This window comes from Archocentrus centrarchus, chromosome 4, assembly GCF_007364275.1.
Source record: "Archocentrus centrarchus isolate MPI-CPG fArcCen1 chromosome 4, fArcCen1, whole genome shotgun sequence".
Lineage (NCBI taxonomy): Eukaryota > Metazoa > Chordata > Actinopteri > Cichliformes > Cichlidae > Archocentrus > Archocentrus centrarchus.
In genome coordinates, this window is record NC_044349.1 from 18,350,393 (window position 1) to 18,374,812 (window position 24,420).

The 24,420-nt window shown below is 38.7% G+C and overlaps 1 protein-coding gene across 5 annotated transcripts in view; it reads left to right on the forward strand.

The window, feature by feature from the left end:
* adgrl2a (adhesion G protein-coupled receptor L2a) overlaps positions 1-24,420 on the forward strand; it is a 95,404-nt gene that overhangs the window by 33,265 nt on the left and 37,719 nt on the right. For 4 of the 5 annotated variants that reach the window (XM_030726720.1, XM_030726722.1, XM_030726721.1 and 1 more), the window contains exons 3-4: positions 5,524-5,737; positions 17,520-17,629. In XM_030726720.1, coding sequence (XP_030582580.1) covers positions 5,524-5,737; positions 17,520-17,629 — 324 coding nt within the window. Of the gene's footprint in view, positions 1-5,523; positions 5,738-17,519; positions 17,630-23,862; positions 23,878-24,420 lie in introns of all 5 variants that reach the window. The other variant, XM_030726719.1, reaches the window with a different exon arrangement.

Sequence of the window (24,420 nt, forward strand, 5' to 3'; positions counted from 1 at the left end):
GGCAGAACCTGGGGGACTCAAGCTGTGTCTCCTGTGGCTCCAAGCTAATGCTATAGGCCACACTTTCCTTTCACCCAAAATCCCCCCAGCAAGCGACCTTGTCGGCTCAGGAGTGCAGAATAATGGCCGGCCGGGCAGAGATGCTAGCTCATTTACAAGCAGCTGTTTAGCTCTCATCAGAACAGCGAGGAAAATCAAAGGGCTGCGTTAACGGTAGACGACAAGCATCGGGAGCGTCCCCGTCACACTTTTCATTGGCTCTCGACAGAAAAATTATCTGGTGTGACATCAAAATAATCTGGAGACCTCTTTTGTGCTCAGGGCACAATGATGACTGTGTGAGTGACTGAATAGACCTTTTGATCAGCCTCTGCTTTGCTCCTGGACTAGCTCTGGAAAAAAAAAGTATAACTAGAGTTGCAAATAGTCATTTTGATTTAAAAAAAAAACCCATTTGCTGGATGCAATATAGCTATGATGAAAAGCAGCATACTTTATCATTTATGCATTATAGTCAGAGGAAGAAAATTCTGAAAAAAATTGGACTTTGTTGAAAAATACTAAAGTTTGGAGTCCTGATTAAATACATCTGTTTCAGAAGCATTTCGGCTCCACGTTCTTTATGACTGTAGCACCTATGTCTGTTATCTGGCATGATGAGACGACATAGTCTCTACGTGGCTGACAAAGATCCTAATGTCTCCTCATTTCTGTGAAATAGGAAGACATTTTCGTCATTACCTCTGCTTCAATGACACTCATATCCTAACAGATGGTCACTTTCCGATTGATTTGGCTCATCTGCGAGAAAAATGAATTAAAACATTACACCAACGAGACGGCACTTAATCGGTCCAGCGTACATATGGGAGGTTTCTCACACTTCTTCACCTTCAGTTTCTGGATGTGCTTAATGTCGTTGCAAAGGTTACTTTAGGTAGTAAACGCCAGGCTGGGAAGCTTTAAATAGAGGTTTGTCACTGGCTTAATAAAGTGCCGTAACCCATGGAAATAGAGGTGTTATCCACCAATCAGAGTCAATTACTAGCATGTTCTAACAAGATTTACAACAAGCACATGTCAAAAGGTTAAGTGCCCGGGTTTCTTTTAAAGCAAAGAGATGTTTTATAATGTTCCCTTGTTGATTGAGACATGCAAGCTGTTTTTGAAGTTTACTGTTGAATTACATCAAAGAAAGCGTAGAGCCCTAACTGAATGTTTTGCTGGAGCATAATGTCAGTAATCCTCGCCTTGCTCCATGATAGCCAATGGCAATGAACTGGAGTGATCTTCTCGTGGTTGTGGGTGGGGTTAATGGCTGTCCAGAGTTTCTGATTAGAAAGCGTGTCAACAAGGCCACGATAAAGGTCTGGCCAGTAATATCTCTTCTCCATCGTGTTGCCATGGTGACAGGAGTGAGCTTTCCATATTATATCTTTTCTTTGTCTATGCCTTGAACTTTCACTCCCTGCTGTTTAATTAATGCGGAGAATAAAAAAAAAAAAAAAAAAAGCTCCTTCTAGATGTTTGATTGATATAAATCTATCTTTTAAGAGCCTGTATACATTTGGGTGCACTATCTTAAAGTGAACACACATCAAAGTCAGTACAATAGCATCTCATGTTTTAAGATCTCTGAAGTGTGCGTTATCAGTGGAGATGGGGGGGTGGGGGTGCTGGGTTTCTTTTTTGAGCATGGGAAACACCACGATAAAATGAGCACATCTAAAAAGTCTTCTCGTGCGCAGTCTCATGATGGTGTTTTTTTTGTTTTTTTTTTCTGTCCATGAACCATCAGTGTACTCTTGGGTGGCGCCATTTTGTCTGCTCAGCAGCCTCTTTGTAGAAAGCTCAGAGGTAAAGAGGTTCCTGAAACATAATATAGCAACAAGTGCCCTCAGCTGCTCCAATTAACCGCTGAGCTCTGTCTGGATGGGTTTTTAGAACATCAGTAACGGTGCACAGGAAAACCAAAATAGATGGTTTATGTAGTCAACATTTTAGCATCCAATACATATTGATATTCTTGACATGTTTTGCTGTCACCGTATGGAAAGTAAATAATTTTCATATCATACATTCCCCCAAATAGTTATGCTAATGGCCCCATGAGCAAAATAATGATTACTTTTCTGGCTCATTTGAATAATGAAATCATTTAGTTAAGTGAGACAGTAAGCATTGGATTTGTTTATGTTTGATTCAGAGTGATCATATTATTCTCTTGTAATTGCAATGCGTGATCGATGGCGTTTTGGTTCCTTCATATTATCTATATGAAAACAGACAAAGAGGATTTATTTTCAGTAGTCACACAAAGCCTCTATTATACAATATAAAAGAACCTCAACAAAACATTATTCAAAGTGCACATTTTCGGCTCTCGGCATAGCGGAGTAAATTATTTTTTTCTTTTTTTGGCTTATGTTGGTCAATACTTATTTAAGTGAAACAGTGACAAATGTGTATGTGAAGAGAACAGATTTTCTGAGGTTTCTCATCCAAAACTGAATAAATGAAATTAAATACTTGTACAAACAATACGACATTACTAACATAATTGAGAAATAAGGACTCCCATCTATTGCACTGACATTTGTTTACTGAAGTATTGTTTGTCCCCCCCATATTGATTTATCTTTGTCACCCATCTCCCAATGAACTAAAAATACCATCTGACACCAGAGAGAGAAAAAAAAATCAGCCTCGGGCCTAATCAATTGAGAGAGGCTTTTGGAGGTTGTTTACGATCCTGCTTTTGGTTCATGATGCACAAGCCCAGCTGGCGAACAAAATGAGTTTAGAGGACAGCAATTTTGTCTGAGATCCAGGAATATGAACAAGAAAATAATTTCACAACAGCACGGCTGAAAAGTTGCTAGTGCATTTCGGTGGAAGTCATACAGCGCTCTTGAGCCTACATTTATCTCCTCGTTGCTGTGGCCACTGTTTTCCTACTTAAGCAGAGAGACTGCATCAGCTCTAAATCATAAAAAAAGCAGAAGTGGAGACTGTAAAGGTACTGTAGAGCGATTTAAGTGTTTTAACAGTGTTCCAGAAACGCACAGCATCAGCGGGTTTGGCTGTGAATTTGGAGATCAAACTCAGAGGTCTTACGCGTGGCCAAAAAAATAGATCACTTCAAGCCACAAAGTGGGCCAGTGCAAAATGTATCCCACCCAGCCATACTTATCTGCTACCCAATATATCCATTTAAATATGACCTTTATATTAAGGTTAGGGTTAGGGTTAGGGTTAATTTTAGTAGCATGTGTTTGTTTCAGTTATTGAAAGCGTATATTATAGTGATTTCTATTCCTCAGTTGCACCATTTGTGAAAGATGTGAAAGTTGTCATTTCCTCATTTGATAGACGACGGTTGGCAGAAAAGCAATGGATGAGTTTTCATTCCACAGTTGCCAATTTCGTGTCATGATTTAAGCATAAAAATTGCAAAATGGTTTTGAGTGATGTTTTACATAGACTCTTTTAGTTACTACACATCGTACTGCAGTCCTTTTTCACAAAGCTAAAGTACATTGACATGAACTCAAGATTGGCTGTCAAGTCCTGTTCTTAACATGCTGTGTTTTCATTTTTTTTTCCACTTGGGTTTATTCTCTCAAGCCAACATCTCTGATATATTGTTTATCACCTTAAGCGTTCTTTTTGACTCGAGAGAGGGAGAAAGAGAGAGAGGGGGCTGCAAAAATGAAATGCGGCTGAAACCTATCATATCTGAAAGCCTTTCCTTTTAATGTCTATTGGTCACATGAGAAAGTTTGCTGTCAAAAAGTGCAAGTGGAGGAAAAAAGATCCTTCCCTGATGATTTTATGCTCCCAAACAAATAAAGTCTTTTAGTGATAGGCCAGGGCAGCTGCCCTCATCCATACAGACATATCCTTTGTTTACCCTGAGCTCTTCACCGAGCACCTTTAGAAATAGGACTTTCACCTGATTGGCTCACAAATGGTGGACCTGGCAATACAAGCTGACATTTATCTTACTTTGTAAAATACCACAGGAACATTTCCAGGCAAAGCATAAAATACAGAATGCTAATCCCCTGCCACTGCAGCTTTGCGTTTAAATCACACCAAGATAATTGTATTGGTAATTAATTGATGAATCATTCAGGAGGGCAAAATTAACTTAGACTTTCTTGACCAATTTACTCGGTGGCTTTAAGTAAACAGCTGCCACAAAAGGACATCTCACAGAATGCCTCATGAAGTAAGAAAGTGCTTCATGATTTTAAACAACTGCACATATGGATAGCCCAGACTTGTCCAGGAGCCAAACGAATTAGTGCATTAGAAGTGGCGGCGGCGTCCTTTATTTTCTTCTGTGACTGTGAATAAACCTCATTAGGGAAACACAGTCTCTGGAAACGAAGCCATCAACCAAGCTGCATTAACAGTGATGTTTAAAGCGCTATAAAGGCAACCAAGATGCAGATAAACTGTAGTTTTTGTTCAGTTGTGATCTTAGTCAAAGTTTACAGAGGAGCATCAGAAAATCATTTTTAGCTCTGTGCCACTTTTCTTTGATATCTGACACGACATAGCTGTAGGAAGCTGCTCTCAGCAAAAAAGACATACAGTATTTGGAGCGGTATATTTATGCAGGTTGTTCACTTTTAGTTTAAATATGGCTTTTGGCATTGTTCATATTCGCAGAGCCACAATATTGATTTCTTTTCTATTTTTCCTACCCCTTCACCCTCCCTGACAGACACACACACACACACACACACTCATAAACCTTTTTTTTTTCTAGACTCCCAATAGCCTTGCCTTCGATTGTCAGCACTGCAAAGTGGATTAAATTACACTCATGTTGTCATGCTTGTTGTTCTTTTTCATTTTGGATAGAAAAATGAGCATTGCAAGTAAACCGCAGGTCTCTAGTGATAGACTCTGCAATGTCAGTGAGTTCCCATATTGAAATGAAACGCATAACAACAGTGTAGAAAAAGAGAAAGAGAGAGAGAGAGAAAAAAAACAGGTTGTTTAAAATGTATTTATTTAATTGTTTATTTTAACATCACATTGGCTGCTAAAAGTTGTCCTTATGACACTGTTGTTGTGTCAGCATGCTAATGTAGATGGTCACAAGGGGAAACAGGGCTCCAGACATTTAAGCTGACAAACTAGACTTTAATGACAAATATTGATTTTTCTTCTTTCTTTTTTTTTAGTACCAGTTAAGGCACGTGGATGACATACTAACACCATTCGCTCCCTGGTGTGGTTTAGATCTGAAATGTTCACTCGGCATACTGATGTATGTCAGAGTTGTAGTCCAGCCTGAGGTTTTACTCTTTAGATTCATCATTTATGTTGTTGAAAAGTTATATCTTCTGAATAAAATAAGAGAAAGCATGCTTGAAGATGCTTCCATTGTGTATATCTACCTCTGATGTCTTTTGTCTTCTGTCTTCCTTCCTCTGTGTCGGCGCAGCTCCATACCTCTCTTCGATCCGCACTGATAGAGCGCCTTCTCTTTCTCTTCTCCCTCAGGGTTTAGTCGAGCTGCCCTGCCATTTGGCTTAGTGCGGCGAGAGCTGTCTTGTGAGGGTTACCCCATCGATTTGCGGTGTCCAGGAAGTGATGTCATAATGATCGAAAGTGCCAACTATGGCCGAACAGATGACAAGATCTGCGATGCCGACCCTTTCCAGATGGAGAATATAAACTGCTATCTTCCAGATGCCTACAAGATCATGTCACAAAGGTAACCCTGCAGACATCTCTATATAGTGCCAAAAAAAAAAAAAAAAGAATTAGCATAGTAACATTTTCTAGTTGTAGACCACTGTTGACCATTTTATTCGCATCAATGCGAAAAAAACAAAAAGAAAAATCCTCTATATCCTTTGTCTTTGGAGTAAAATTCACCCAGAACAGAAAAACTGAATATAAGTGTGGAAGAAGATTACGCTACTGAGAAAGTTGAACCTGAGCAAAAGAGAATTAGAAATGTCATCAGCACTTGAGTGTTAAACCAGTTTGGACAAACAGTGCAGCGAGAGCAGATTAAAGCACAAAACCACAAATTTCAAGGCACCAGATTCCCATTTCAAACTTTTTCACAACATTCTCAATAAAGCATATATGTATATACATTACTTTGCAAATGTGCAATCTGGATTTTTTTTTTTTTTTTTTGCTAATTGGGTTAAGTATGCTAATATTAATCTATAAGTGTTATCTTTATCATACTGATCTCATGTGTTGACAATTTCTAAATTCTTTTTTGGTAAGTTTAAGAGCAGGTTGTTTACAGGATTCAAAGATGCTCCATATCTGACACACTCACACTGATTGATAATGTTAACTTTAGCATCTGATATTTCTTTTAGATTGGCACAAAAAAATTTGTCAAAATTTACTAAATGCATTCATTGAAAAGTTGGAAATGAAAATGCACGGACAGAGTTATTCTTCTGCAGCTGACTTTTTTGCATATGTATTTCTAGGAGTTTTCTTTTCGGGTTGCAAAATTTGGGGTGGACAGCTTTAGAATGAAATATACAATGTGGCTCACAAAACCTAAGGTTTGCATTAGTCAGTTCACTGCTAACTCTGCCAAAGTCTAATGGCATAAAATCATGTGTTAACCATTTGGTACCGCCAAGACCAATAATGATGTGGCTGGAGGGAGATAAGTTTCTCCATTCCTGTTAATTTATTTGGAATACCATAAGAAGACAGTATGAGAACATATTGATTGCTAAAGAAAGGTCTCAAGGAAATTAAAGGCAACTTTCACCAAATGTCTTTTTTTTTTGTTTTGTTTTTTTTGAGCTGGGGCTTGAAAGCATGAAATACATTAAAAAAAAAGTAATTTTAATGACATTCAAATTTCCCATTTTCACTTTACAGGTCTGTTGAGTTAGCACTAGATTGCTGATATTGGTTAAAAATAAATGGTAACCTACCAATAGTACTAGTAGAATACATGTTTATTACCAGTCAGAATTCAGCCTTCAGTCCTATCTGAAATTTAGTTATTTAGTTTTTGTGAGGCAACAAACACTAAAGACATTTCATTCTAATTTGGCAAATTATTAATCATTTTCAAAGTCAGTGGAATGGGTTGTATCTCTCTGCTCTGCTTTGATGCTACAGGCCGAGTCAGTAAATCCAGTCCATTTTATTATTACCTAATTCTGACAGTTTCATGTCACCAAGGATAAAAGGAAATTTCTAAAGGAGTTTAGCTCATAAATGTATTTATTCCAAGAACTAGGATAAAGTTGTGCCAGATAATACCAGCTAATATCACCAGATACATAATTATAATTAACCAAAAATCGCCAGCTGCTGCAGTGTGTGATTCCAAAATTCTACAGGTAGCTGAATAAAGCTTTGCATTGAAACAGTAAATCATATAGTTGTCAGACTTGAACTTTTTTTTTCACTTTCCTTCATAAAACTCTTCTTGAAATATTTATTTTTGTTTAATTTTCGTTTCATTTTTATCATTAAAAAAAATACACTGCCACTGGATATTTTCCAGCGTATTTGATTAAAAAAAATTTACCACAATTTAATGCTACCATCTCTGTATCTATTATTAAATGCAAAGCCACCCACAGTTCATTGACTTGCACATACACTGGCAAGCTCGATACGGTTCCACCAGGAAGGCCGTATACATGAGACTTAATACATGAGACCAGTTGTCACATAGGGATGCCATCGGAGCCAAAGTGCACGGGATGGAATGACATATGACTGCCACAGAGAGAGATATTGGACGGTATGAGACTGTCAGCAACTCTGGCAAAGCCGCCTTGGGAAATAAAAAAATAATGAAATAAAAAAGTAGAGCCCTTGTATTCGGGGGGGGGGTTATTGTCAAGTCCTATTTGATGAAGTCAGATAGCTGACTCACATTGTCTGTCTTGAAAGGCTGCAGCCTGCCTGCTCTCCACTTGTGGCCATATGTATTACGCTGCCCTCAGCCTTGCTCATACAAAACAGTAAACAGTAAAGTGAAGCACAAATACTGACCCAGCAGGAGCCTGACAACAAATCCCCAAAATACTCTCCACCAGTTTCTCTAGTTCAGACACTGGTGTCTGTAGGACTGGGGTTCATTCCTCACATCCCGAGAGTGCCAGAGGCCGTATTTCAGATGTTGTTTTAAGTGTGTTTTTAGCATTGTGATGTCGGCACTATTGTGTTCAAAGAGAGATAAAAGAGGTCTCTGAGAGAGGCACAAGTTCAAAATCCACAAAACAGGTACAAGACCTTACAACAGGATACAACAGGAAGAAATGCACACAAAGTTCTTTTGAGCTCACCATAGAAGTGTGAGAACAGATTAGTGATGATTTATACGAGTATGAACCATAGATTTGAATTTTTATGTAGTGTGTGTCATAAAAGCAGAAAGCGTACACTGTCATGAAAACTTGACAAATGTCCAGGACTGCATATGGGACTAATTATGCCGTCTTTGTTCTCTTGTCCATTTATTTACAACAATAGACTGAAATAGGAAGCAAATGTAATGAAAGATTGCCCCTGCTGCCAAAAATAATTATCCTCAAATGGGAAAAAAGGAATGTGGTGATTGTTTTGCTTATTTGGAATGCAGTGTTTGTTTCATTGGCATGAGGTCTGAGCCTTTCATTCCCCACAAGTCAAAACTCTGGTCTGTTGTCTGGCTCTTGCTGAGGCTAACTCAGCTGAAAAACACTCCCCTGCACATACTGTATATGGAAAAAAAAAAAAAAAATCCTACTGTACAGCTTACATCAATAAAGGATTCAAGAACCCAAAATATTTGTTGCCATAATTACTCCGGTCTACTAATTTAAGTGTGCGGGGGAAATCATATTAGTACTCGTGTATGGAAAACTGTGTTCACTTTTAAACATCCGAAATTGATGTGGCCCCGAAGTGTGGAGAATTGGATTGAGGCTTCACTGAGTTTGATAGATCCTGTTGGCACTCCAAGTTGTTTTTATATCTGGCTGGCATATTATATTCATGAGCACAATGATTTTATGAAAATAGCCTTAGGACTGTTGTGGCTCAATTAGAACATTCAGCTGCAAGCAATTAGTCGACTCAAGTGGGTGATAATCTGTACAGGAATTTTTCATGTGGACACCTCCCCAGCAGATGTGAAACTGCATGGCAGTACAGTTTGAAATAATTAATTCATTGGTAATAATATTCAGTGATGTGATGGTGTGTTTTTTTTTTTTTTCCCCTTTCTTTTCAGGATTTTAGTTGTTAATGATTACATTTCCTCATCTACCCTGATGATAATGATAATGACTACAAACACATTCTCACCACACAGATAACATCTACTAAATTAAAACTGTAATTTAAGTGCATTTGAATATTATTTTGTAGTGCATTTAGTTGTGCGTGCACTAACCATCTGGTGTGTAGATGCTGCTGATCTAAATCTGTCCATCAGTCTCTATCACAGTTCAAGGAATAAGAAAAGACGACAGTGATGCACCCAAACTAATAATTTACTCCAAAAAAAAAAAAAAAAAGAAGATATACAATATGAACAGCTCACATCTATTGATTTCTCTTTGACTAATGATGTTCATTGTAAGTATTAGATAACAAGATCATTGATTGCTGTAACATAACATGATTGGTGCCTGCCGTGCCTGTGGATCATGGGCTTTTCAAAGAGCGTATCATTGATGAAAATGATCAGTGCAGATAGCGCTCTAACAGAGAAGATTAAATTCATCAACAGGATTACGGGACAGCATGAGTTAGACTGAGCTGATTATTAATTAATAATTATCATGACAATTATTATTATTACCAGTCAACAGCCGGCTTTTCAAACCGTTATATTTCATAATGACATATTAACGACTTAAATGCAGCAGTTTCTTTCTTTTTTTTTTTTATACAAATATAACATGTTGTAATAACATTTACATGTAATTAGCTGCATCTTTGAAGTTGTCAATAAATGTGAAGCAGTTCTGGAGACTAAATGGCGCTACTTAAACTATTTATATCAATGACAGGACTGCTTGCAAGGCTCTCCGAGGAGCTCCATTGTTGCCGCCTGACAGCACAATGCCTTGTTCTTCCTCTCTGTATGTACAACGTTAGTGTTTATTTAAAGCACAGCTGATTAAGATTTCATAAAGATCCAGATTCAGCTTGGACATTTCAGAGGGATGTTCAAAAGTTCACGAGGCATGAAACTGCTCTCGACTCAAAAAAGTGTAGGAACAGTCATCTCATTAGGGAAGCAACCGCTTATACTACTGTTGAATTGCATGAAATGTAAGTAGAGAAATAGATTTAGCAGCGCACGTGTCACAGCATTTAGATGGGTGGGATAACAGAGCTGGTTTCCCATGTGTGAAGTCTGGAGTATGTATTTGAGAATTTGCGCAATGCAACAAGTGAGACCTGCTACTGTTTGATATTAATAGTACAGCAGTACATATGACTTGCAGTTATATTCACCAGAGCTTTAAAAAGATTCATTTTACAACTTGCAGTATCGAATACAGTGTAGCATCGAAAACTGATGATTTTCCTGGGTCTCAGTATCGAGTTTGAACTTGTAGAATTGTGACAGCCCTAATTTTAACATCATATTAAAGTAGATGCTTCCCTGTACACTGAAGTGACATTAACATTGTTTCTAAGCCATTCCTGAAGTGTTATCTTTATACTTGGTTATTCTAGCTTCACATTCTGTCATCCCATAAAGGTCAGATTTTGACCAGCAGAATGTCACAGTAGTATTTCTATTGACTTAACTGGCATGACGATATACCTTTTCTGGTTTCAAAATCAATAGCCAGACAGATGTGAGTCAGACAGCCTTCCCCCTGATTCTTTAAGAGCCTGGAATCCCCCTGTTGAGCGCCATTGCCAGCTCCAATAAATGTAGCAGAAACGCAAGCATATGACAGTAATTATAAGTTCCTGGGATGTCTTACATGGATATTGGGTTGGATCGCAAGTTGAAAGCAATTCTGATGGTTAATTTCTAACAACCTATTTCCTGAAAGATTATTGGGCCACCCCCTTAGAAACTGGTCTATATATACTGATACTGGAGGTGATTATACTTATAAAAAGTGAGTGTGTGTGTGTGTGTGTGTGTGTGTGTGTGTGTGTGTGTGTGTGTGTGTGTGTGTGTGTGTGTGTGTGTGTGTGTGTGCGCGCACGCATGCGTGTGTGTGTGTTTTTCGTGTCCTGTTCACAACAGATTTTTTTTTCTTTGCTGCTATTCTCTGGCCTTGGAAATGATTTAATTTTTCAATGGCCTGTCTGCTATCAACAGGCTTGCCTCTTGAGAGAGATGTCTGCCTTGATAATTGTGCCATGAACCTCATCAGCATTTCAGATGAAATGGAGCTAGACGGGTCACTTTGAGTTTAAGAGATGCTAATTTGATTGAAATTCAAACTGGGAGCACCAGGAAGTAGATTGTGCCTTTTTCTGTAATGTGCTCCCCTCACTCATGTCGCTTTTCTCCTCCAGTTACACAGCGATTGCTTTCACTGCTGCTGCTACTGTATTTTTTATATTGTGAATTACAAATAGCTGCTTTGGCTTTCTGTGAATTGAACGATAGCGAATTGAGAAGTGGGTGCAAAACAATCTGAGATTAAGCAATTAAGGGGCATCTTACCCTTAGTCTGAAATAGACCAGTCACATGAGCGGCACTCGATGCGTCACACATGCAAAACTTCAAATGGTTATGAAAGATCACGTTTGCTGTCTGCACTGCTTTAGTTTGAAAGCTTTTCATTTAACTTGGCTTTTTATGAAAATATGTACATTTATTTGCATTAAAAAAAAATCAAAACAGAATATAATTAAAGTATTTCATAATTCACAAGGTTTTCTAACCGATCAGCTACTTTTTTTTTTTTCTCTTTCACACTATTTGCAAAGGCAGAAGGCAAAGGTGATGATGATAAATCTGGTGTGATGAGCAAATTTCAGTCCACATTTCTGTTATTGCAGTATATTTGTACATGGTCATAAAAGTAAAGGCGGCATATAGATAAACTGGTAAACTAGTGTTATACTTTAAAAATAACTATAAAAAGCCTAATTGATTAAAATGACAGTGTCTACTTGTGAAAAACAGACATGAAATAGAATTCCTTAGGATTTAAGAAGGCCTTCCACTTTGTTTTGTATATATCAATTTACCGACTTGAAACAATCATTATTAAACTAACATATTATCTTCATGTCCCATTATTCCTCTGACATGCTTTATGACGGCATGGCAAAAGGTTAAATATCATCTGGATACATGGTATCAGGAGTGCTAGCAGTTCACCGTGTTGATATCTTATTGCGTTCTTTCCCACTGCCCTGAGATGCAGATCATATTTAAAAGAGATTTACATGAAATCCAAGCAGCACACTCTAATTGTACCGATGTCTGCCTCTCCCAAAAGGTCAGAGATGTGATGGGATTACATTTGGAACACTTCAGTGTGATTAAAAGGCCGGTGGGAGAAATGGAGGCAATCAAAGCAGAATGATGCTCCATCCTGTAGTCATTTTAGTTTTACTTCAAGAAAACTAATGATCTGATTTTACATTCAGGGACTAATTTAAATATATTTTTTCAAGACAATCTCAAATTCAAAGTATTTGTGAGAAGAAAAAAAAAACATAAATGAGTAGAGCGAGAGAGAACTTTTTGACTTAAGCTCATGACCTCTGCTCCTTTTGTCTCTTCAGACTTTGTTGCACTTTGACATTTAATTATTTATAAATCAATCAATCAATCTGGGGCTACTTTATATATTTTTATAGATATTTTCAAATTCAAAGTATTTGTAAGATTAAAGATTAAAGAAAGAGCTAACTTTTTAAGCTAGTGACCACTAATCCTTTTTTTATCTTTTCAGACTTTACTTATTTATTTATTTTACTTATTTATGTATTTTTGGCCAACCTATGGTTAAAACACCCCACAAATATGTTCGATATAAGTATTCCAAAAATACTTTAACAACATAAATACATAAACAACTCTCCATAGTGTCCTTGATTTAAGCTCAAGCACAAACACCCCCAAACAATGAATTGGGGGAAAAATACAAATGCTCCCTTGATTTTGCCTCAAAAGTACTATTTATATTTAACTCCTTTAAATCCTTTTAAGCGCTAAAAATAAATTGGTAGTCTTTCCGCATTTGCTTCACCGAAGTCCTGTTTAAGCAATCAAGGTATTCATAGAAACAGTGTTTCATATTCTCAAAGACAGCGGAGACATGCTTCCTTTGACTTAATATTCATTATGTACATGATTAATTACTATATAGCCTCAGACTAGCAAAAGATAGCCAGCGATATCATATTTTACATGTATTTAATTAGTGTGCACTTTGAGACCTGTGCCCTACCAAATCCAAATGCTGAACTTTTTATGGGAGGAATTTCAATTACATGCTCTTTCTCAAAATGAGGGTTAGAACTGTGCATAGCACAAGTCATTAGGGTTTTTTTCAATTGGTCTCAGGGGATGCCTGAGGTTTCACAGATGAGACAGGCATCAGAGTCACACAATCACATAGATCAGGGAGACCCTGCTCCATTGCTCTAAAATTAGGGCAATATATCAGAAAGAGCTATCAACACTTATGTCAACATTGTTTTATAAGAAATATGACATTTTTCTGTGTTTATGTCCTGTTGTTTCATACATTTGCCTGAGTAATGATGGCAGGCCTATGTCTCATTAGTGTCACAAATTTTATTTTTGAATTAATTCTGCTTCATACGCCTAATATAAAGTAGGCATTCATTTCCCAGTCTCATTGGTATCTGATAGATAAAGCACTGTGATTTATATTGCTCCTGCATGAGATGCTTATGCATGAGCAAAGGGGAAACAATCGTCAAAGTGACCATATAATATATGGAAACTGCTGCAGACTGAAGAAATATTAGCCACAAAAACAAGCAGCATATTATGGTCCCAGCATGAGGTGCATGTTTTAATTTCAAAACAGTCATTCATTTCCATAAATACAGCTATAATATGCTGATATTTTCATCCGTTATCACTCGCGGAGGTCATTAATAAAGGGAAATGCCCCTTGAAATCTGCACTAAACAGAGATGCGCACAGATGTGGAAACACAAGTGTTTATGTTGTTTTGCTTTGTAATAAAATGTACTGTTTTAAAATTGCCAGAAGGGAAAAAAAAAAATATTTGTGCTTCTCAGTCAAACAAAGAAGGTGTTTTTTATCAGACATTTGAAAAAAAGTTATGAACTCTTTCAGTCAACATGCATGCTGATTGTTAGAAATAGGAAGGAACATGAGGAACGTGAATGAGTGATGTCTAATTATGTTCCCTTCAGTTGTTGTGCTCTGTTTTTCATTTAAACGCAGGAGCCTTTTTTTTTTTATAAGTTTCTGGAGTCAGTTTTGTGTTATGAATCACAGTCACAAAGCCCTGCATGCGTTCCTGATATTCAGCTAAAACACTGTTGGTTTGTTTTTAAGCAAAAACTAAAGCGGCACCAGTTTCCAGGCACCTATGTCAATCCATCACCGTGCACCTCAACAGTAACCAGCTCTACCCTGTTCCACTGAGATACCTAATATTATATTAATAACATTTGGACACAGAGCAGCGATTACATCTCCAGCCCAAAACAAAAGCAAAACCCAAAGCACAATACAGTGCAACCAGTAATACATTTTCCAATGATCTGCTGTAAATGGGTGCACTGGTCTGTGATAAGAAGAAACAAATATTATCTCTGGTCTCTGCTAAATCAGCAGAACAGAGTTATTGATCCTCCTCACATTGCCAATAGAATTTTAAGTCCCCTTGGTAGCAAAGATGGCTTGCTCAGGGTACTGATGTCATTATCATGATTTCAGTGTAGCAAGATGGTGGTCCGCGACAACTCCCTGGACCTCAGAGCTTTGGCTCATCTAGAATGTCTGCTCTCCAGATGTTAAAGGTGGTGACTGAAATGTAATGCTGACACTGCTGCAAGTGCTGGTGAAATGAAAAACAAAATGTAATATTATTTATTTATTTTTTTAAATGTGCTTTTAAACATGTGTTGGTTGGTTTCTGAAAAGCTTGATATTGTCTGGTCTTCTGGGTTCTACAGTTTCAGATGCTGCAGTTATTATTAATGAGACCTTTGATGGCATTTTGGGTGCCTCATATAGCTACTCAGCATGTAGGCCCATTCAGAGGAAGCTCAATCAATAAGTCAGGACATTTGAATGAAACACACAGAGACTGTTTATTCTGTGCAAAACTCACCCCACCAAAGACCAGCGTGAGGGGTAAATTCCAAGATCACATGAGGTTCCTGGGCAGTTGTAGTCCAACACAATCAGACTGTATTTACAGTGATCAGCCATAACAGTAAAACCAGTGCCACATGCGGGTCCCTCTTCTGCTAACAAAACAGCCCCCAGGGTCCGGTGGAACTGAACCTGAAAGGGCTATCCTGTGGTATCTGGAACCAAATCATTTCAATCCTGTGAGTTCTAGATTGGGGCGTCCTTGTACTGGGCATGTTGTGGTGGATCAGATTGGGATCAGAAGGATGTGAAGGCAGTGCTGACCCGATGGGTCTTTGTTGTGTTCTTCAATTCGGTACTGAGTATTTTCTGTATTGTGAATAAGCACATTTTTCCAAGGAGTGCTGTTGTTATGGTGGTATATTCAGTTCAATTTAATTTTTTTTATATAGTCATCTCAAGGTGCTTTATATTCTAAGGTAGTGTAAGGACTCTGCAGTAATACAGGAAAATATATTAACTAACAATGTTTTAGTGTCTGGTGTACCCATGGCACATACCAGCAATGCAGTGCTAGAACTCTAAAAGTCAAAACAATCATTGCATTGTTAATGTTATTTATGTCCTTAGTCATTTTTTTTTTTTGGATATTTTCATTGTTGTTGCCTGATTGGTATGTCCACCAATATCCATTATTTCAGTAATACATACAACCCGCCCCCACACACACACACACACACACAAACACACACACACACAAAGTTTCACCTGCATGCAAGCAGTTTTAAGTTTAGCGAACTACAACACGTGTAGAAGTTTGTTTGAATTTAAATATGATCATAACTCCACCCAAGGCTCATGGCACGGGCAGCACCCTCCTGAGCTTGAGAAATCTTGTTCAGCTGAGATGCGGACAATTTGTAGCGCTGCAGCTCCTCCACTGCACAGCGTAACAAAGAAACATAGACATCGTCTCGGCGAGCCCGCACAACAGCGGCTCCACACTGGGCCAACAACAGGCTCTCCTGTTCATCCTCTGACAAACCAAGACTATCCAGGCCAATGTCAAGCATGTCAACGTCAACGTCTCGTGAGCAGCTAGCTCAGGCTGTAGCTGGCTAGCACCCTTGCATGGTTCTGACTTGTGCTCGGCTCATCAGCATTCTCCATGTGGTCATCTCAGCTCGTTGCGGGGACATCAACTGGATTCTCCTAGCCTTTGCACTCAGACGAAGCTGGGTCATGCTGTGCGATAGTCTTTCCCAGCACTTTCTATAAATGTCACCTGGCTTTCCAGGGTTGAATACTGGAGCTGGCAACAAAACACAAAGGTGTCAGGCTCAGTCAATGCTCTCCTATCATTTTCAGTCCCCCACAGACAGGCCATGCCTCGTGCTACTTCTTATCATGAAAAGAGAAACCACACCCCTGATGACAGAAGATTTCTTCTTTTCTTGCTTTGATTTGGTACTCATACCAAAATGCAAAGCAGCCCATGCACCAAGTACTGGTGGCTAACACCAACAGGGCAGTTAAACTTCAGGTTGGCAGACAACAGAGCTAACTAACAGTACCTAGCTAGCCCAGCTCAGTGGTGTTAATAGTGAGGTGAAGAGCGTAACAACTGACTGTGATGGCAGGGGTGTAGGCGAAGGCCTCAAATATGTTATCACAGGTCATCTGCCTTAAAATGCAAATGTCTTCAGCCAGGACAAACAGGGCAGGGATACATCACATTCTGTGCTGTACCGACCGAACTGACTGAAAGGGAACTCAGAATTTAGACAGGTAATACTGCATTATGTTAAGGGGTGAAAAATATCTTAGAGGCATTCTGGAATTTTTCCTTGACCCATACGCATTCAGACAGATTATCCACTCTCGAAAAGAAATAAAGAGTACAAAGCACAAAAAGCCTCTTTTATAATGGCATGAAGGAGAAGGCCCAATAGGAACGTGCTGAATGAAAAGCAATGGAACAGGTCATAACTTTATTGCTCCCAGATTAAATATCATGGCTACTTACTCGTTTTATTTCTTTGTAGGTGGAATTTGAATATTTTCTAGCCTGAACACAAGTTAAGAGCCTTTACGTTTGCAATTTTAAGAGAAACGGGTAGAACCTGTACACAGTGTTTTGGTATTTATATATTTATTTCATTCACTTGTTGAGTTTGCTTGAGACAGGATTAATGCATTTGAACAAAACAGTTAATGTTTCTTTCCCATGTTTTCTCTTGTCAGATGCAACAACCGGACCCAGTGCATTGTAATCACGGGTTCAGACGTCTTCCCTGACCCCTGCCCAGGGACCTACAAGTACCTGGAGGTCCAGTATGAGTGTGTTCCCTACAGTAAGTAGGACCCTTCTGTCATGAATTGGAAACTCTTCCTCTTCCCTTTCCCTTTCCCGCTGCCCCTTCCCCATCTTTTTCCTCTTCTTCTCTGCCCTCTGTCTCTCCTCCTGTGTTATACCATATCCTGTTCCATTTCTTCCAGACAGTCTCCTTTCTTTGTCTGCAACACCTTCCAGCACCCTGTTTCTCCTTCTCTTCTTCCATCTGTGTCACACCATGAACTTTTCATGAAATATGACCTGTTAAACCCTTTGGTCCTCTTCCACGCGGCCCTTATTATTGATGTGCTCACTGTGTTTCCAGCAGATCGACAAGCCTGGTTATGAGGTAGCTGAACAGAGGGAGGGCAGAGGAAGTCATGCTGACTCTCCTTAATAGCAAGACAGTGTTTCATTACTCAAGTCTTGTACGGAGAAGTCTATCAGGCATAAGCACAGCTCACCTTGATGGCTTAATATACATTCGCACAACAGGTGTTGAAATATGTTAACAGATGTTTCATTATGTAACAGAACAAAATAGCTCCACTCATAAGTCAACAAGGTAATATTTCATCTAAAGAGATAGCGTTAACATTTTGTCTCTTCCTCTGATGTTAAAATATTCATTGCCATTCAGCTTCCAAACAATCTTTAGATTGCCCTTTGTATTAAAATTCTCCTTTGTCCTTTAAGCTGCCATGTTCATTTGCAATTTGTGAAGGAAATTCCCCTGTGTAACCTTTACAAACTGATTAATGACAAAGATTTAGATGAATTGCCAGAATCACTAATCAGGTGGAACTGAAATAATTAGAGTCGGGGTGATGGGACAATAGTATTTGGCAGCTCTTGTAGATCCAAATGAGTATTTCGCACACTGATATCTTTAGATGTGTTTCCGTTTTGAATATGCTCAAAATGGAAATTATGCTCAAATCTAAATAAAACAGCTGCATTTGACAGTGCATTCTGTTTCTCTATAACACATCTGTTCAACGCTGTTCATTACCAGTAAACCTGCTTAAGCTGTTCCCCTTAGTGTTGAATTAGAATGCATTAGTGAACATCATTAGATGGTGAAACTCATTACAACTTAAAGGTTAACCTCTCTGAGGCTTTGAGGACCTGTAATTAAACATGGAATAAGCAGTAATGGGCATTTGCGTCCAACTTATTGAGAAAAGACGAATCCTGGAGGTCCTGCCTCAGACTGTACTCAACTATTAACTTATTTCTTTACAACCTGTTTTTTGGGTGGGAGGGGGAGCTCACCTTATAGTCAAGTAACATATTGATTCCATGTCTTGCTGTGATACCTCAAACTTTAATAGTAGGATTAACCTCAAGGTGCACTCATGTCCACCCACTTCTATGATTGTTTTTTTTTGCCTTCATCTTTCACTGAGGAAACAGACTAGGCTGTTAGTGTGCAGTGAAATATAAACTTCTGACCAAGGACTTTCAGCCCTACCAAAGTCTGTCTAACAAATGAAAATAAAAGCAAGTTTTCACTTCACTCTAAACAGTTTCAAACATGCATGTCTGTAGCCCCATCTTTTTGCTTCTCAAGGTCCATGCCCAACCAGAATAGGACCAAGAACACAGAATGTATCCTATCGCAACTGCCCTGGTAAGTGTATAGTGTTCTCCCAGTCTGATTCAGTCCACACAAGCCCAGTCCAGCCTTTCCTATTCAACCCTTTACTGTAAACAGTGATAGATGTCAATTTATAGGCAAGTTGCCTGTTTTGTTGTTCTCCTGTAACCAATCCTCTGTCTCCTCACCCCCCCCAAAAAATAACAATCCATATTCCTCATATCATTTTGTAGCTTCAGGCTAATGCAGATCGAATAGATCATATGCCAAATAGAAAGGTTCACGATTAAAAACAATTTAGTAGTCCAGAAGCTTAGGGACCCCTGGGATTTGCTGGGATACAAGACTTGAGAAGATGTTTTTCAAGAGAACGTTTTAAATCCCCATTAAGCTGATCAGCAGGGCAACCGAAGACAGTGTCCTCATTTTGCCCAGTTACTACCACTCCTCAAAATCTCACTGTCCCCAAGAAATATAAGTACCAGTTACACAACAGAAGACTTAAAATGTTTTTTTTTCCCCTCGCCAATTAAATTCATTCATTCTATTTTCTAAGTCTTTGCATAATTACACTTCTGTGCAAGTGGCCTGTGCAATAACTTACCTACATTCCAGCCATTTTCATCCTTTGGCTTTATAATTTGGTTCTTGTCATGAACTGCCCTCATTAGCAGCATTAGCTTCATATTCCAGCCAAGGATGTAAATTTTGCTTTCACCTGGCACTGACTCACCCTTTGAATTGGCTCCAGTAATTGCTTGAATCAAGCAATATAAAAGCCAAGATGTTTCTTTATTAAGATTGTTCTATGCAAGCAATTTCAAATTAGTGAGAAAAAGAAAAAGAATGATTCCTTCTCTGTTCTGACTTGTAAAACTGTGTCATGCCAGTTGGCATAAACAGGCCTTTGCTAGTACTTTCATTTTCATCACATGCTAAGGCACGTAAACCCTCAGCTCCATGTGACAACGATGGCCAGAATAGGAAAACAGGTGAAAAAATGTGCCTCCAACAGCATGAGCATTGAACCCTTTTTGATCGTTTTGTTTTGCACCCTCACCCTCTCCCAACCCCTTCTTATTTTTTTCAGTGTATTTAATGCAATGCTTCAATTCAACACCAGGTCACCTAACTTGAGCTGACAGCAAAAATCTATTAAAAAATAATAGAAAGCCAGATTATTAACAGTTGCTAGTAATGGTCATTCCAATTTAATTAGAAGAATTTTTTTAAAAGATCAATCAATTTCCTAGAAGAATGTAGTTTCATGGGTTAAATGTGGATTGGAATGTGTCTCATGCTTGTTTTAATGTTGCTGTATATAAACTGACTTAATTTCTTCCCTTCCCCTGTGCAATCTGCAGGAAACCTCCTTGGGTATCTGACTCACTCTCTTCATCCACTGAACGATTTCTGATCACACTGATTGCTATTTCTATTTTTTACATTTCTACTTATGTCATCAGGTCTTCGGTCATGTGTTCTCCCTTTATTTCCAGATTTCCTTCACCCCATGTCTCTCTGTCTGCTTCTCACCTCCTCTATTTTATGTGGCTGAGGCAGCTTCAGTGAACTGTTGTTAGTTTGTTTGATTCCTATCCATATGAGATCTCTTAGTTAGGTGCAGTACACTTGAATTTCTTCTGCAGAATGGAGTGCATTCATTTGTGGATCCTTTTGAATTTCAAGTTTCAGTAAAAAATTTTTTTTTTTGTTCTTTTTTGCCACTGAAGCCAAGATCAGATGCAACAGTTTCTGACTGATTTCAGTTTTGATAGGAACATATATTCAGAAGGAGTATTGCAAGACTCAGAAAAAAAAATAAAAAATTATGCTCACGTTATCCTATTGTGAAAAAGACACAAATGAATAGGAGCGTGGATTGAAGGGCACAAAAAAAGAACTGTGCAGAAATAATTGTTGAAAGAATCAGTATCAAGTGAAATACTAGTGTGCTTCAAACACCCCACAGATAGATATTATTTATTGTTGATGCTTTATAAAAGTAAAAAAAAAAAAAAAAAAGTGTGGCAGTACTGATCACAAACTTAGTTTTCTCATAGAAATTGCACTGAATTACTTAATTTCCTTTTCTGTAATGTCCCACTTGTTGCCTCTTATAAAACAATGTAGATTCAACACCAAACAGACTACTTCTGAACTGTCTAAAATTGTCCAGTCTGACCTAGGCTTTAGATGTACCTTGTTTATATACATTGTGTATATATATATATATCACATTATTGTATTGTTGCAGTTAAGAATTAGCTGCTGCTCACTTACAATGCATATGGCATTCTTTTTTATGTTTTAGTGAAATGTGAAATGTTTTATTGGCTATTGACATCTCAGTTTAATGGACTGGATAATGCTTCTTAGCACAAGTGCATTCAGAGTGCCTTGTTTGACTGCGCCCATGATGGCTAATTTATAGCAGACTTGTATGGAAACCAAAACAACTATACAAATTGTGCACAGTCTTATGGAACATAAAATTAAATACATTTTTCCACAGTGAGCGCATAAGAGGTATATTAATGTATTTTGCTCCAACAATTTACAGTGATTACCTGCTCCCTTGGTCTGCAATGAACTTATTTGTGCATGGCTTTATCTTTTTTAAAAGTGGTAGATAATGATAAAAGTGTTACACAGAGACTTTGGTATTTTATTTTTCCCAGAATATTAAAATTGGATCTTTATTATGTTAAAACTTATTTAAATTGCACATCAAAATGCTATCAATTACACTGCTCAAAAATGAAAAAAAAATTGAAATAACACAGAATCTTGATGAATAAAAGCTTTATTGATATACAATGCAGAATTCATAAGCTCTTTGAGGGTTGGATTCAAAATCACACCAAAAGTTACAATTTAAAATTGAAATCATGGTGTCATAGAGTGACTCAGTAATGTGTGTGTGGCCACCACGTGCCTGTGTGCAGTTCCGATAATGCCTGGGTGTGCTCCTGAAGAGACGGCAGATGGTGTCTTGGCATTCTCCTTCCAGGAGAGTGATCTCCTGGACAGTCTGGGTGTTCTCTGAGGTTCTCAGTTGGATTCAGGTTTGAGGAAATGAAGGCCAGTCAATGGCATCAATGCCTTTGTCATCCAGGAACTGCCCACACGCTCTGGTGAAGCCTGGCATTGTCCTACACTAGAGGAACCCAGGACCCACTACAACAGCATAAGGTCTGACAGTGGGTCTGAGGATTTCATCCTGGTATTTAACAGTAGTCAGGATACAGGTGGTTAGCACGTGGTGGTCTGTGCAACTGTCCAAGGACATGCCCCCCCACTCCATCGCTGACCCACTGCCAACCACTCATGCTTGATGTTATTGCAGGCAGCTTAACACTGACCAAGGCATCTGCAGATTCTTTCACGTCTGTCAACTTGTGCTCAGTGTGAACCTGCTCTCATCTGTGGAGAGAATGGGGTTCCAGTGGAGAACATGCCAGTTCTGGTGTTCTCTGGTGAATGCCAGTTGAGCTGCACAGTGCTGGACTATGACCAAAGGCCACACTAAAGGACGTGAGACCCTCATGTCTGTGTCTGATGGTTTGGTCAGAAGTATGCACATGAGTAGCTCACTGGGGGTTGTTTTGTTGGGCTGGGGTTGATGTCCTTTTATGGCCCTGTCCACACTCTTGAGACTGTGTTGGGAGGACCTGAAACCTTCTCGTTACAGCACATATGGATGTGCCATTCTGCAGGATGGTGTCTGCCTGTGCAACCTGAATGGGCTGTTGACAAGGACACTAGCAAAAAGCAAAATTAGAGGAACATGGGTCAGGAAGGATATGGAGAGTAATGGCCTGTGGCCACCACCTGCTAAACTGTCCCCTTTTGGGGAGTTGTCATGTTGTTGCCTCTCCAGTGTGCCTGTTGTAGCTTTCATTCGTGCCAAAGCAGGTGAAACGGATTCACAATTGCTTATGCTTCCCAAAGTTTAGTCTACTATCTATCTAATCCTTGCTGAGTTAAAAAAAAATAATTTTGAGCAGCGTATTTGTACAGCTTTCTACTTTCTAAGAAAAAAAGGAAAATTCATCTTGGTGGTGAGTGGATTTAACTGAATGACTGGTTTTATGACAAAATCAGAGTAGCTATTTTACTTACATGAATAAATCGCACTATATTGTTGAAGTATAGTGTGATTTGTCCATCTGTAAGATGTCAGAAGGTGTCAGAAAATATGCCTATTACAGTAGTTTATGCTGATTTTTTTTTACCACATTTTTAACTAAAGAGAGATATATCAGAATGGTTAGAATTGTTGGAATCAGATACTGAATTGGACTGAAGATAATGAAAATAGTGCATGTTCCAACTTGGCAGTCAAAATAAATAAATCAATAAATAAATCCACCCACCACTTTGCTATAAACAATTGTGACAATTGGTCGTGATCCCAAATGTGACCACACATTTTCTGGTGCTCTAATCTAACCCTTTTTCTAAGACAGGACATTGACGTCTGTGTGTCATCTTTCTCATAACGTTCCTGTTTTAATAGGTGTACCCGTCTTGTTCCATGTTTCATAACGTGTTTCTGCATATGTAATCGTGGCGATGACACTTAATTCATATTAATCTCTTTTTTTCCCTTGCACCCCTTTCATTCTCTCTTCCAACGCTTAAAATAGAAGTGGAGCAAAAAGGTAAATAACAGACACGATCCAAACCCTAGCTCCTTGTTTTGTGGCATCTAGTTGTAAATTACCTATTTTCCCATGGTGGCCTCTACAAACCCATTGCAGACGTTATCTTCAGAACCCCACCCCCCACCCCCCTGCCAACTGTAATGTTAGCAGCCAGTGTTGTGCTACAAGGGAAGTAAAGCTGGCCATAAAAGAGACAGTACACATGCAGCCAAAAGATGTAAATGGGGGAGTATTGGCTGCAGTCCATAGGGGCATCCTCTTCTCATTCTCCCTGGGTGCTTTGCTACTCAGCAGAATCTCATATTGCCTGGCTTCTAAACCCTTTTCCATAGCATGCCATGGTAACAGTGTTTCCTGGCCCTCTTTTCAAGTTATTGCTATCAACTGTCCCTTTTTCTCTCCAAGACCCTTACCCTTCTCACCGTTTTCCCCATTATTCTCACCTGACCACTTGGTGCTCTTTTTCTCCGTTGATTCTTATGCCTCCTATACCTCAGACAACAACCAAAACACCTCAAGAGACCCTTTCAATTTTTTATT